We start from the raw sequence: 14,515 nt of genomic DNA, 5'->3' as shown, positions 1-14,515 counted from the left end.
ACGGTGCATCTGCTGGCTTTGTAAGTGTCACAAGGATAACAGTCCTTCTTAATTTGAATCGAGAACAGACTGATCAAATAATAATAAGCAAGTTGCATTAAATGAGAATTGCTTTTACAACGTGAGTCACAACACAACAACTCCTGTTTTTTGAATACCATTCAATATGCGGACATCGTGAAATGAGGCGCTGGTGTCGCAGGAAATTAGAAGCAACACCAATTCGTGAAAAAGATCCTACCGGGGAAACTGGTATGATGTTGGCAGTTTGCTAGTGGGGTAATTGGCAAGCGTAGGTTTAGTATAATGTGTGGTGGACCTAATTCAAAGACACATCTGTTGTCCAATGTCACCCTCTCCCCCCAGCACACAGATGACAGAGGATTGGCACCCGCTACACATTCCCAGCGGCCGGTCTCTCCCGATCCGACTGCTCGTGTTCTGGTTTTGGTTTGCTGAGTACAGCGGTGAGAGGTGCGGCGTAGCTGGTGTGGTGAATTCAGTACGCGTCCACGTGCTAACCTTTCTGAGTAGAGACTTCATCTCCAAAGACCAGGCTGCCGGGTAGCTGGGGTGGACCTTGTGGAAGGTCTGGAGGATCTCATTAGCAGGTGTACAGGATCTCATCACATAAGGTCTCTGAAAGGAGGAGAAGAGGAGAGCACGTTGCAGAGGAGTCGTATCCATCGCCATGCGCTGCCTGGGGGAGTTGCTTTGATAAAGTATTTGTTTCTAAGCTACTTCTTCTTCCTCTCTCTTCTGCTCCCCTTCTGTGAACCCATTTCCTGCACTGATCACAAAAAATGATAGAGGAAGCAGAAAATGAGGAACTATTCCCAAAAGCACTTATGCCCGTTTCCTTTCAGCACCACTGAGCTTGCAGTGACTCAGAAAACAAGGGCAAGCTCGTTGACCGTTCTTCACACCAATCCTGCTCCACCCTCCGGTGGTTGTGGGGGGGAGGGGAGGGTGGATGGTAAGAGACACTCGACTTGGAGAACGACACAGCGAGCCAACACAGCTGGATGAGGCTGATTTGAGGTGAACAACTGGCCCCGTTACGGCTTGATTAGATGATTCTTCAGAGGGGCTTTGACGGAAAGACTGATGCGTGATGTCAGTTACGTTCCCCACACAGGGCACACGTAAGGTGTCGGCTAAGACAGTCATAGGTTATTTTACAGTCAGATTTTCAGGTGAGAGAAGGCAGAAAGTGTTCCAATACATTTGTACAACTTTGGAAATGTATGTCGTGGTGTCACGAGGCATTCTTTTTAGATAATAAAATAAGATAAAGTATAGGATGACTTTTGTAGTAGTGAAACCGCTGAAGAGGGAACGGTGCACCTGAAAGCCCCTCGGAGAGAGAGGCGGGGAAATAAAATGACATTTCAAGGGGCATGTGAGGGCGACGGGCAGAGAAGAGGAGTTTAGGAGAGAGTTTGTAGAAGATGCAGATTAAACAGGAACTAACAAAAACGTCCATGTCCCCCTAAATGGATTCTGGGTGAGTCTGCTCAGCAGTTTCCTACCTGAATGACTGAAGCTTAAGAGGTATGAGAGAAGACTTCAGGTAAATGGTGCTTTGAGCTCAAAAAACAGGACAGAACGTGAGATAAAGTTTGAGCTCTAAATATATTCCAGTGGGAGTACGACGTAAGTGGGTCAGAATTTGTTTTAAAGAGCAAAATTGATAGTTCGTAGGTAAAATAACTGAACAGTTTCATGGAGAAAGGTGAGAGGAGGGTATTGAGATGCCTACATAGATAAATAGAAATGATATCAGGAACTCTACATGCCAGCTCCAGATCAGTTTCAGGTGTTTTGGGTCCTTCTCAGTGTAGACAGAGGTTATTGTAGTTTGTGTAACCATCCCCCTGAAATATGAGAGTAGGAACTCTGCAGCTGCAGTTAGTTTGAAGGTCCGGCCTTATTTATAACCAAGATTCCATGACATGAGGATTAAACTTCTCCAGATGGGACCGGCGTGCAATTAAAGTAAGTATTTAACAAAATCTATTAGAAAAAAATCTATTCCAATTATGTGACTCTTGAAATAACTCATTCTATTTGCTCATTCTGCAGCAGCCATTCGTCTCACACCGCGACTAAACATTTAGGCATCTTTCTCAGTAAGGTCAGCTTACCCCCCTCCCACCCCCCCCACACACACCTCCATCCCCCCTTGGTTTTGTGATGGCCGAGGTCTCGCTGTATGTCTTCTTTAGGAAGTACCCACCCAAGTGAAGTGTGCCAGACGGCCAGATGTAATCGCACAATCGATGAAGAAAGGTAGAGTCACCTGTCCTCTGAGCAGCTCGTACGCTGTGATGCCCAGCGACCACCAGTCGACAGAGAAGGAGTAGCCCGGGTGGGACCCCTCGAAGGTTTGGAACAGCTCAGGAGCTGACACATAGAAGGTGTGACACAACACAATCAAATATACACACACACACAGGTGTGGGATGATAATAGATTTAGAATAGATTTGCTTTGGTGTTTGTGTGTTATTGATCCCTTTTCCTCGTTTTGCTTTGTGGACATTTAGTTTATTTTAACTATTGGCCTTTAAAGTCGTGTCTATTTTGTCATTTAGACTCTTTTAATACGCCGATGTTCCACAATGGCTTTATTCAAACATAGTTGCAAAAAAAAAGCTGAATCCGGAGGGATTTTAAAACCTACTTTGCACTTGAAGCCTTAATTAATGACCATCAGCACTGCGTGGGACCCGCGTTCCCTCCTCTCACAGCACATGGCCTCAGGAATTTTCTCTTCCACTTTATCACTCATTAAATGCATTTGGCATTGAGTACTGAAGATGTTGGAAGGGCTATTGGAACGTTAGCAGGTTTGACCTTGGGTGCTTCTGTAGATATGAGACTAACTTTAGTCTAGCTGTTAGATTTACAGCTAATGTTGCATGTCTGAAGGAAGCTTGTGAGACGGTATAACGCATGTTGTGTATGTTACTTCTAAATGTCTCTACAGACCAGCTTGAGCTCATAAAGTGGTTGTTGGGGTTGTGGGAGAAATAGAGTCTACTATTCTTGCCGGAGGCGATTCATTATCGGGATCAATAATTTGGAGCGAGTGTAGAATCAGAATGTGTCTGTTATGAATATTTCACCAAAGTGGTTTTCAAATCAAATCAAAGATTCCGTCATTCATCACTTCTGTCTACGTGAGACATAATCTACAGCTAACACCACGGCGTACTCACCACATAAGATCATTCTGCACCACGAGCACACACTAAGTAAAAAGCAGTGGCACGCACACATGCACAAAAAACACACAACCGCACGGCGGCCTCGTTATTCACATCCCCCATGAAAATCCCGTTAAGCTCCTATCTGATCTCCCAGGAACTGGATCCTCATCGACCTGACCGCTACTGGACTACAGAGCCACGAGGAGGGCAGAAAACAAAAGGATGAATGCTGTTTTTCCTTCTTTAAAACACCTCTCTCAGGTTTTTGGACTCATGCACATACTTTTGTTGAACTATTACGCACACATTTTGACAAAGAAAAGGTTTTAACGTCTCGATATATTATAAATGTTAAGTATTAAAGGTTCAGCAAAGTAATACCTTTTATTGGTCAATAGCCGCCCACTTATTTGTACCTGAATCCTTTTCCTGGCCGGTTATTAATATCAACAAATGTCAAACTGTGAACTTGGCTTCAGGGCATTAACTGTTGAAATGCGTTTTCTCTCAATTGCTGCCTTGTTCAGGAGATTTACAGGTTTGTACAGAAATGATTTCCAGTGTTGTTTTTTCCTGTATTTTCTTTATGTGCCTTAATACATATTTAATTCCATAACAAATCATTCCATTTCCCTTATCAATCTTAATCATTTCTAGATGTGTTTTTATGTGAGAATCGGTATTTGTACCATGTGCTGGGTGTGTTGGCACTTGTCTCCTCTAATGTGTCCCGCAGGCAGGGCTTACCAAAGTTAGTCTCTAATATCCCTTCAATGTCATGTGGAATTTGGATTAGCAAACGTAAGCAGGCTCAGTGGAGTTTTTATGAATAATGTCCCATCATTTCTCTAAATTAAAGATATTAGTTCACAGATGTTTCCCATATAGCTTGAACTTGATGTCCCTGGCATTAAAGTTTTCTGGTGAAGCATGCTCTCTTACCCATGTAGGGCTTGGTCCCAGCGATGGACGTCGCCTTCAGGTCCTCCTTCACAATGGCGGCGATGTTGAAGTCTGTCAGATGGACGTGTCCTGCAGAGCAGAGGGAAGATGTTGCCTCAAAGGGACACGGAGCATGCTCACTTGTGTGCGGCCCATCAATCCTACTGTCCATCAACATTAGCTTTTTTCCCTTTTCCAAGCACAGGGTACACGTAGCATGTATCCCTAATCCCATTTGATTAGACAACATAATAGAAATGATGCCTTGTCCTTTTTGCACGCTGACAATCAATGCATTGAGGACATTAAACGGTATTGAATGCAAATGGACTCCGGCTTTGTTGACGGAACAAAACACGTGTGTTGTGAGGGTTTAAGCGGCGACCTCAATGAAAGTCAAAGTCAAACCATTGACCTGTGTCTCACCATGCTGCAAGATGGCCCAGAGTCTACGACATGCACACTGAGCACACGCTAATGAGCTGAAAGTGTGTGTGTGTGTGTGTGTTTGTCATACTGAGTGAGACGGAGCTGGAGAGGTTTTGCCGCAGGGTGATTGTTCGGATGAATGGACGTCCTCAATCACTTCACAAACACATAAATAAATGAATAAATATGTATATATAAAGCAGCCACCGACGCTGAACTTTAAAGATAAGGGAACTGCACATAGAAATCCCCTCTCGCCTTCCTCCTCCGCTGCATCAATCTCCATTACCACACCTTTTCTTTCTGTTTGCCTTTTTATCACCGTCCTCCTCTCTTTTCCGTTTGCCTCCCATTTGGTAACTGTCCTCTTCATTATTCAGCCGTTCTTTTCCTCCCTCCATAAAGCTGCTGTTGTAAGTCTCCCTCTTTCTGTGGCCCTCTGTGTCCTTTAGCGTCGGATAAATCCTGAACTATGCTCACACACTGATGCGTTCTAATCTGCGGCGGATGAATTTAACTGCGTAGCGTGTTAGTGCAGGGAGGAGATTGGCTGGTGCTTTGCAGGTAGAAAAGGACCATTGTTAGTGCAGCCAGATGACTGTGACAGAGGACCAGGAGTGGTAAGCGTGAGTGAGGCAAAGCGTCTTTTGGTGTTTTCATACGCAATGACGAGAGTCAGAGTGTGGTTCGGTGTGTAGCCGTGTCGTGGTTTAAGAAATGTGGTAATGGTAGCGGGACACAAACATGACACAGTCAGAGAGAACTGGTTTGGGTCAGAGAGAGATTAAAAGATGAGCTATGACACAGTTTGCAAATCTGCATTATGGAAAACGTACAGGACGTTTCCTCGGGGCTCCGTCACCGCAGAGTGGAACGCTTGTGATAGACGGATGTGATAGACAGTGGTTCCTGACTGGTGATTCAAAAAGTGAATCCCCCGCGGAGAGAAAGAAGGAGCTCCGGGGCTCAACACTGACTTTTAGAAGAGGCAGTCGTCAGCTACTGGTTATGTAACATAAAAGCTTGAATACAGTAGCGAACAAAAGTTTTAGTTTTCATAAGTCGATTAAAATAATTTGTATCCTGCATATTTGTTATCAGCATATTTTGGGGGGGAAAAAAATGTTTGGTAACCTGGCAACCCACTGTGCATTTTTCTTTTTTGTATTAAAAGCCTTTATTGCACTATTTGTAAGTAGGCCCTTGCACTTACTCATGTATGTGCACTTAATGAAGAGAATGAACAGTTCAGAGTGGCAGTATTCCATTAAAAATCGAATGAAATCTCTGGCTTTAAAAGCTTTGGCTTAAAGCTTAACTCCCGTTTGTCATCCGTGTTGAACTTTGAGGTGGCTGAGCAGTTACCTGCTTTACTCAGTTGTCTAATGTGTGTTACTGTCCGGTTTCGTCCTCGGGTTACGTCACGCTGCTGCCTGTCTCTTCTGTTTTCTATTCTCTTTGCAGTATGTCGGCCATTTCAAACATTTGCATAGCAGCTTTATGTAAGATGACTTAAACTACGTTGGACTGTTTGACAAAGTCGCAGCAATGAAGCCACAGCAGACGTTCAGCGCTCTCCGATGCATCGTGGCCTCCGCGTTAGCTTGCAGGCTCGTGTTGTTTCTGCAGCTTTCCAATATGCTGAGAGGAGGAGAAAGCTGTGGTTTCCCTCCCGCACAGTGTCGCCTCTTAATGCAGCGCTCTCTTATGAAGCATGCGTACGTGCTCGCAGTCATTAACCCCCAGACGACGGGCGATGCCGTTCAATAAAACGACACCCCGTAAGTAAATTGTTTTTCTCTCTATGACTCGGCTCCCGGGGGAACACGGGGGGGGGGGAAACGGGTCGATTCGAGCTTGCAAAATGGACATGGAGTGCAGACGTAACACCCCCCCCCCACACACACACACATCCCCCCACCCACTGTTGTTTTAGACTTGAGTGGAGAGGGGCAGACTACAGGTCTGCATCAGCAAACAGAGTGTGGGTGGAATGCACGCGGAGGCGAGAAGTGCTTGTCGAGTTGAAAGGACACGCACACATACAGTGCAGAGAGAGAGAGAGAGAGAGAGAGAGAGAGAGAGAGAGAGAGAGAGAGAGGGAGGAAGCACAGGTGGACGTCGGTTGTCCTTTTGAAATCAGGGTTAGTTGCCTTCCTCTTCTCCATCTTTATCATCCTACTTTCCATATATTCTACTTTCTTTTGTCTACTCAGACTTCCTTTGACAAATCCTTCTCTCCAGAAATGTTTGCTCATCACTTTCCTCTTTCCTCTTGTATCCTTGATGCTACCGCTCCCTCCCTCCCTCTCTCTCCCTCTCTCTCCCTCCCTCTCTCTGCCTTAGCGACAGCAGGGCTGTCATCCCACACAGCCCTTTAGCAGCTGCCCTGTGGCCTCCCAGATCACAGGCCTGTGTGTGTGTGTGTGTGTGTGTGTGTAGCCTTCTGGCCAAAAGTTAAAGGGCACTTTTGGTCTTGGGTTATTTTTCAAAGAAAGGTTTTTATGATGTAGTTCCAACTAAGGGAATATGAAGGCTTCTCTATAGTTTGCTCGTTACCTGTGAAAAAACATCTAAAATGAAAACAACTCAAGGACACTTTAGTGTGAGTGACTCAGCAAACCTTGCTTCTATCTATTTGACTCTAAATGGGACCATTATGAACATCATGTTGTATTGTAGAAGACTTAAAACTAGAGATTTGGACCAAAAACTCCCACCTACAATGTTTTTCTGAGGTAATAAATCAAGTGGGGTTATTTTTTAATAGACTTCTATTCAATAAGACATACGTTTGCCAGCAGAGGAGAGCCTCCCCCTATGACAGTTCTGCGTTTGCTTCACTTTTCTGAAGCAGAGGTTGCCGCCTAGTCTGTATACAGCAGATGAGCACTTGATTCATGGTTTATTTTGCACTCGGACGGCACTGTCGTGCTCTCATGCTTCACTGGAAGCTGAGTGAGTGCATTGCTTTTATAATCTGAGAACACAAAGAAAACAGTTATTTTGCCAAATCCCCATTAAACCACCTGCTCTTTGACTCATAGGGTGCATTGCTTTTGATGGGACGGATGTTCCTGTCTCCAAGCAAAGCTTAGAGGAGCTTAGGGTGTCTCGATATATTCAGCTACATTCTTTGGGAAGTAGTTCCGACTGGATTTATATGTTTTTTGGAGGAGACAAAATCGCTGAGAACTGGAATATGCACTCCTCTGTTTGACCTGCATGGACATCTTTTTAATAATTCATAAAAGGTCAAGGGTCAGTCCAGGAAAAACTAATTAGATGTCGACCCGGTGGAAACTATTTATTCTCCATGCGACCCAATGTGCGTTTCTCGATAACAAGTCATAACCTGTAGCAATTTCATATTCTTGATTAACATATTGACGAATTAATTTTGTAGCCAGTCTTTTTGTCAGCTGTATTTACAATGCACAAGTCACTCTGACACACACACACACACACACACACACACACACAAACACACACACACACACACACACACACACACACAACACACACACACACACAGTGTGTGTCTTTCTATTCATGTCAAACTGAAATGGACAAAAAGCCTAGTAGACTTGATCAATCATTGAGGGCGGCCAGCGAAGGAGGCATCATTAATATCACCCAGTCCTCCACAGTCCGATGACATCACTCCGTCTGATTTCATCCAACATTTCAGTAAAAAAAGAACACAGAGTTAATGTCACAGAGCTTCAACCAACGCCGCGTGGACAGAAAATAAAGATCCCCTTGTGCAATGATGAAAAACAATTAGGTGGCTTTTCTTAGTTTATGCCGCGAGGTCTTTTTAAGCCCCGGCGGTGCAACCTGCCGCTGAGCATTGCTCCTTTTGATCTGTGAGTAACCCCAGAGGTCTGAGGTACGGTGAAATCCTGAGTCAGAAGCTGTTACGTCTTCAATGTGGGACGCCAAGTCAACTCAGGTCAACATTGTAAAATTTCAGCCAAATCTTGTTGTGCTGGACTTTGAATGTCACCCACTCAACTCCGCATCGGTGGCTGGAAACGTAATATAATTAGAAAGAGGATCTCACCGTGTTCATCCAGCAGGATGTTGTCAGGTTTGATGTCTCTGGAAGGGAGAACAGAAACGGTATAATTAGTGGAACGGTGGAATTAGTCCGTCTCTTTGTTTAGTGAGTATAATCAGGAACAGATTGTGTTTGCATATCATTTCCGTGCAAATTTGTGAAATAGAATGTGTAGAATAAAATGTGGAGTAAGAATATGAAAACGCTAAGCGTCGAGCCTGCACGGAGGCGTTTGTACTCTGTGCAGAGTTTTGTTGCATCTGTCTGTTCAGGGGAATTAAAATGAAGTGTGAAGTGTAACTCTGAGACTTTGTAGCCAGTTTGGTTGTTTAGACGTGAGAACTTTTATTTACCCCATTCGGCCAGTCGAAGGATCGAACAGCTCACAGCAACCAAATATATTGTTTGGTGTCAGACTGTGATGACACCTTTAAGTCCCATCACACCGTCACGCATTAGGTGCATTATTAAAGTGTGCATTTATATAGTAATCGACACGATTTTTTATGTCTATTTGTGGTATGAAGTTAGAAGTCAGCAGTGTTTCAGCAGCACACTCCACACAGTCTACCTGTAAACAAAACCGTGTGGGCGGCAGTCGGATGTGTCATTCGGCGCTGGTGACGCTTGAGTTTCTGTAGGTGGAACCCTGTTCTTTGTCCTGCCGGGGAGGTTACATTGCTTTTATCCGTTATCAGGGTTTTACACCAGCCGCATTCTCTGCTGCTCAAGGCTCGCAACGAAACACTTCCTGTGTGTCAGAGGAATGCCCAAACCTGTGTGAACGGATCGACAAATAAAAAAGCTCTCCGGGGATGAATGTGCGAGTTGGCTGACTCACTGTTTTGTTGAGTCAAGTGACAGAAATCCACATGTACTACACCCAGATATAAACTTCCTCGCAGCTTCCTCCCGTTGCCTCTCTCTTTGTTTTCTACATCTACTACCTACTTGCTTTGACGCCACCTAAGTCCTAATGGCGTGCAGAAGGACGCTGCGTATACTGGTGTGTACTGTGGCTGTGCTTCAATGCGCAGTAAGAGACTTATCTGCAAAGTACCGGCTGAAGGAAACATTTCGTTTAGAGGATGGAGAAGACACTTTGAAATCCGACCGCAACAAGACACATCCGCGAATCTGATTGGAATCCCATATCAAACCAAATGGGATTTAAAAACCGATGGCATCAAATTCTCAATATGCCCCAAAAAGGGCCTTATTTCTACTTCTACTTCATCGAGTACAAGTTTTTCTGTTTCTGCTACTGCAATAATTTGCTTTAATAGAAATGACAAGCTTTTTTTTCAACACATCAGAGCCGGGGAGAATGAGTCATTAGCCTGCAGACTTTGTTCTGATTCACTCGACTTTCACTGCAATGCATTTTTTTGTGACGTTCAGCCACTCGCGTCTCCTTTGCTGTTTTGTTGACACATATTTGTCAATAAATGCTCTCCTCTCTGAATTACCCTTTCTTCTCGTGACAGTTACGTGCTGTTGCTTCTGAAATGCTCTGCTCTGTATTGGAAATACAAAAAGGTAAATTTATAGAGAGAATTCATTTTGAAACAGATGTCATCAACACACACTGAGTTTTCCCAGATTGTCACAAAGGCACCGGAGTACAAATGCCCTTAAAGGACCGTCAGCCACTACAAAGAGCAGTTTAGTGCTTAATGACCTCCCTCCTGGCCTTTTACTTCCATTCAAAGCAAAATCATTCATTTCTTTTGTCATTTTCACTTATTTATGTCTGTCCTTGACACTTTCTCTCTCTTTCATGACATTGTTTGGGCCACTAATTCCAAAGGACGTCTGTGCGTGCATACACTTTGCCCCCACCTGTGTCCGTTTACAAGCAAACAGAGACTCTTGCGCACACACACTTTAAGTATTCTGCAGTGTCTGATTCTAATTTCCACCGTGTCCGAAGACATTTGGGAGCGTTTTTCATCCAAACTGTCTGTTTCTTGTTAAGCGGCAGACCAAAGGGTAGAAAGGGGCACAGCGTGTTCTCGGCTTCTCTTTGTTCTTCCGTCTCTGGAACGTATCCCTGCGGCTCTAAAGGCGCTTTGCAGCGGAGAGACGATACTCAGTGTTCAGGCCCTTCTCGAATGTTCCACTCGTGCACGATGGTCAAAGGCAGCACTTATTTGGAGAACTGCCCACACCCTGAAATTAAAATCGCACAACACATTGCAGGATAAAGACATTGAGAGAAGTTCCCTGTTTTTGAGTTGATTACCAGGGCTTGTGAGGTCAATATGCAACTTTTTGTTAGGCCAGCAGCTGATTTCAGTATGTTTGTCGGAACAAGATTGTTGGCCTTAAGTGGAACAAAATGGGCAATGGTTGGGAAATTTGCGCGTTCTGGCGAATCACAACTGAGTCGGAGACTGTCGCACTGCAACAGACACACGTCCTCATTGTGGCAGACTTATCGTGCTTCCTCAGTGCTCAACAGTGTCTCCTCTAATTGAGTCCACTGCCCTGTAGGAGCCCGGCAACATTTAACATATCAAAGGCCACGCTGACCTGTGTTTAGTGGGGAGGATGTGGCGGGCCCAGTTGGGGGTGAGGAAGGTCGACCGTGTAACCCTTAATTAGCTGACATTTGCCTCAAAGCACGGCACTAGGGGGGGAGAGAGGAGGGGAATGTGTCGCTGCGAGAAAAAAAAAAAAGGAAAAAGACCAAAAAGTAAACTTCTCTTTTCGTAGCTAAAGGCCACGCCGCCATTGTGAAGCCGCGGGACGTGGAGCGGTTGAGATAACTGGCTCAAAAGATAAAGTAAAGCAGCAGGGCTCCGTGGGCGCATGGTAATAACCAAGCTACTGATGTAGAGGTGATGACGACGGATCTTTTCTTCTGACAATGGACATTAAAGAGCAAGGGTCCGTTTTGAAAAAAGAGGACAGGAAACCGACAGGAAGATGCATCTAAGAGCGACGCATGCACATTTACCTCAAATACGTACAGCAGTTATGATATAAATATTTAACAACCAAATCCTATTTAACACTAAGTGAAAGTGACTGTAAAGACAAAAAAAAAGGAAAAATCAAGCTTGTTTTTCCTCCATAGCTTGTTTGAACTTTGCACTCGCCATCTCCATTGACATTCGGGTCCAAGGGAGATGACAACTTCTATCAGGGCGAGTTGCACGTTTCAGATGAGTCATGCCTTTTGTGATTTATTTTTGCAGAAACAAGCTGAATATCTGACGGACACAGACATTCTGAAATTGCATCCTTACAAGATGCGAGAATAACAGAATGTATTTGTATAACAATAAAATCAGATTGGCTCCGACACCTTGAATGTGCTCCACGTTGTGGTGGCTGTGCACTAAAGTGGGTCGAGTTGCATTCAGTTGAATCATCTTTTAAACTGAAATCGATCCTTTCCTTTTTTTTTTTTTTACAAACGTTGACATAAAATAATTATTAATATTCAAACTTCAGACTTGTGAGAGCCTGGGTCTGCTAGTTTTGTTCTTTGTCCGTTAACTTGGATTACTGGTCCGCTACATGCGTGAGCGCTGAGAAACAGACGGGTCTGTTGCAGCCGCGGTCACACAAGCCGTGCGTGAAGATGAGACTGTTTGACCAGGTGACACCCAAACCATCTGCTTTTTGAGGTGACAGCTGGACGACGTTAAAGGGTCAAACCGTTGTATGTGACGAAGAATACTGGAATTCCGCCTCTTAACTGAGACACTATGAAGTCAGTCGGGTGAAATATGAGGTGGAAATTTGTGATCTTAAGTCATTTTTGGTCACTGCGATAATAATGATAATCAAAAAGGCTGAATCACTTCACCAAAAGCAGAAGAGACGCAGAAAGACACATGTGTGAAATATATCAACATGAATGGAGAGAGAGAGAGAGAGAGTGAGAGAGATAGGTAGAAAGTAGGAGGAGGTTGATCTCAGTCTGAGTAAGTCAGTTATGCTTCATGGAGTGAGACAGATAAAGAGGAATAGATACAAGCTACATTGAGAGATGCAGACACGATAGTGATATTATTTTGAGAGAAAAATAAATGCGTAGTGCTTTTCTGAACGAACAAATTGAAAGTGGGGAGTCAATGAGACGACTTGGAGAAAAGGCATGAAGAGAGCGAAGGGTGAATTATGAGAGAGAGAGAGAGAGAGAGAGAGAATAAAGAGCAGTAGCGTAAAAGCAGTGAAGGAAGCAGTAGAAAAAAGGTAAAAAAAGTGTCGTCAAAAAAAGTGAGGCGAAAGGCCGGGAGAACTGTGTGCAAGCCGATCCCCTCGGCTTTTCTCGGGGTTGACTGACCCTACAAGTCATTAGTAGGATCTAATGGCCTCATTACACCTTTCTATCAGGGGAAGAGGGGTAACTGAAGCCGTTACCTGGTTATACAACACCGCACTGATACTGGAGCGGACCAACACACCAAACAATAGAGGGTTTCACGCACACACACACACAAGTCATCCAACCACCACGTATGTAAAGTCAATATCGGAGCAAACACACACACACACATTCCTGCCAATGCACCACGATGGGGTCCAGACAAAGGGGAAAGAGGACCTTTCTAAAGCATTTTATTACAGGAGTACATTTTGTAGAGGTGGAAACTAAGCTATTAGCAATCATAGCACATATATATGTAATATAGATAAATGTAGATGTTTGGAGCTATTGAGATCAGAAATCAAATTGACCCAACTCTCAGATCTGGTTATCATTAAGCGGATGAATTCAGTGTTACTGACACGCACAACACACTGACTATAATCCTGCGGGCTTCAGGATGGAACAGCAACTGCGATAGCAACAAGGAGAAGCTGTGGAAGCCCCGCGAAGCTACTTCTATCACTCAAAAACAAGCCACACACATGTGAACTCGGTAGCACACGGTTTGTGTATAGCAACTCGCAAATAGACACACTGTCAAAATCCCTCAGTCGTAAGTACTGTCGAGTTGGTTGATGAGAAGGATCGCAACACGTTGATCAATTAAAGTCAAAAAGGTAACATTTATTTAGAAGAGAATTGGATTGCATGAGCAATTCTCCGCAGATATCTGGCTCTAACTATTGCCTATAGGCAGGAGGTCCAACACACCAGCACGTATCTCAGCGCTCGGCGTAATGGCGTCTCCGAGCAGTAACAACGCTGAGTTTTTATACACATGTGAAGGAGATTCTTTGTGCCAGTTACGAGAAGCTGCAAAGCAGGTTGAGATAAGAACCCAGGTGAAGCTGAAGGCAGCACACACACACACACAAGATCCTCCCCAGTGGCCGGTGCAAATCACAATTAATTGACATAAAGTAAAAACGTGGATCCGGAACTTTCGTACCGAATAAGATATGAACCAAGGCCGTGAACAGAAGTCCTTTGTTTTGAAGCGTCTATGAGATCGAGTCGACCGTCCTCTCTTCTCAGTGCGCAGCTGCAAACTAACATTTTGTATCATGCTGCTCTTTGTGCGTCAGGGTCGACACAGGACACAGGACACTTGAGACACGGCTTTAGCACAAAACAATGTTATAATATATTTTACCAGTACATGCATCTCACAGTACCCATGAACGTGAACTGAAAGCCCAACGAGACCCACAGAGGATAACAGCTCCCGAACCGGCCAACTGCTGCGTCTCTCGCTCACCCTTTTCTCATTGCCGTTGAAGAAAAGCAGCTCTGACAGGTGGGAGAGTGGCACAGGTGTACATGCATGCGTGTCTGTCGCCTTGTCTACTCACACGGGTAAACATTGCGTGCGTGTGTGTGTGTGAGTGACAGTAGGAACCTTGACGCCGGTAGATGTTCATCCCTTATTCATCAACAGACACCGAGTGCGTCGAGTTGACGGAAGCCGGGTTAATTTGGA

The 14,515-nt window shown here is 44.5% G+C and overlaps 1 protein-coding gene across 1 annotated transcript in view; it reads right to left on the bottom strand.

Moving 5' to 3' along the window:
* stk32a (serine/threonine kinase 32A) overlaps nt 1–14,515 on the bottom strand; it is a 50,537-nt gene that overhangs the window by 9,460 nt on the left and 26,562 nt on the right. Inside the window, exons 7-10 of the mRNA XM_040181076.2 lie at nt 8,652–8,689; nt 4,157–4,246; nt 2,303–2,406; nt 523–639 (exon numbers count right to left, since the gene is read on the bottom strand). Of these exons, the coding sequence (XP_040037010.1) occupies nt 523–639; nt 2,303–2,406; nt 4,157–4,246; nt 8,652–8,689 (349 nt within the window). The remainder of the gene's footprint in view (nt 1–522; nt 640–2,302; nt 2,407–4,156; nt 4,247–8,651; nt 8,690–14,515) is intronic.

The sequence above is a fragment of the Gasterosteus aculeatus genome, chromosome 7, assembly GCF_964276395.1.
Source record: "Gasterosteus aculeatus chromosome 7, fGasAcu3.hap1.1, whole genome shotgun sequence".
Classification (NCBI taxonomy): Eukaryota; Metazoa; Chordata; class Actinopteri; order Perciformes; family Gasterosteidae; genus Gasterosteus; species Gasterosteus aculeatus.
This window is presented reverse-complemented; position numbering and strand designations above follow the sequence as displayed.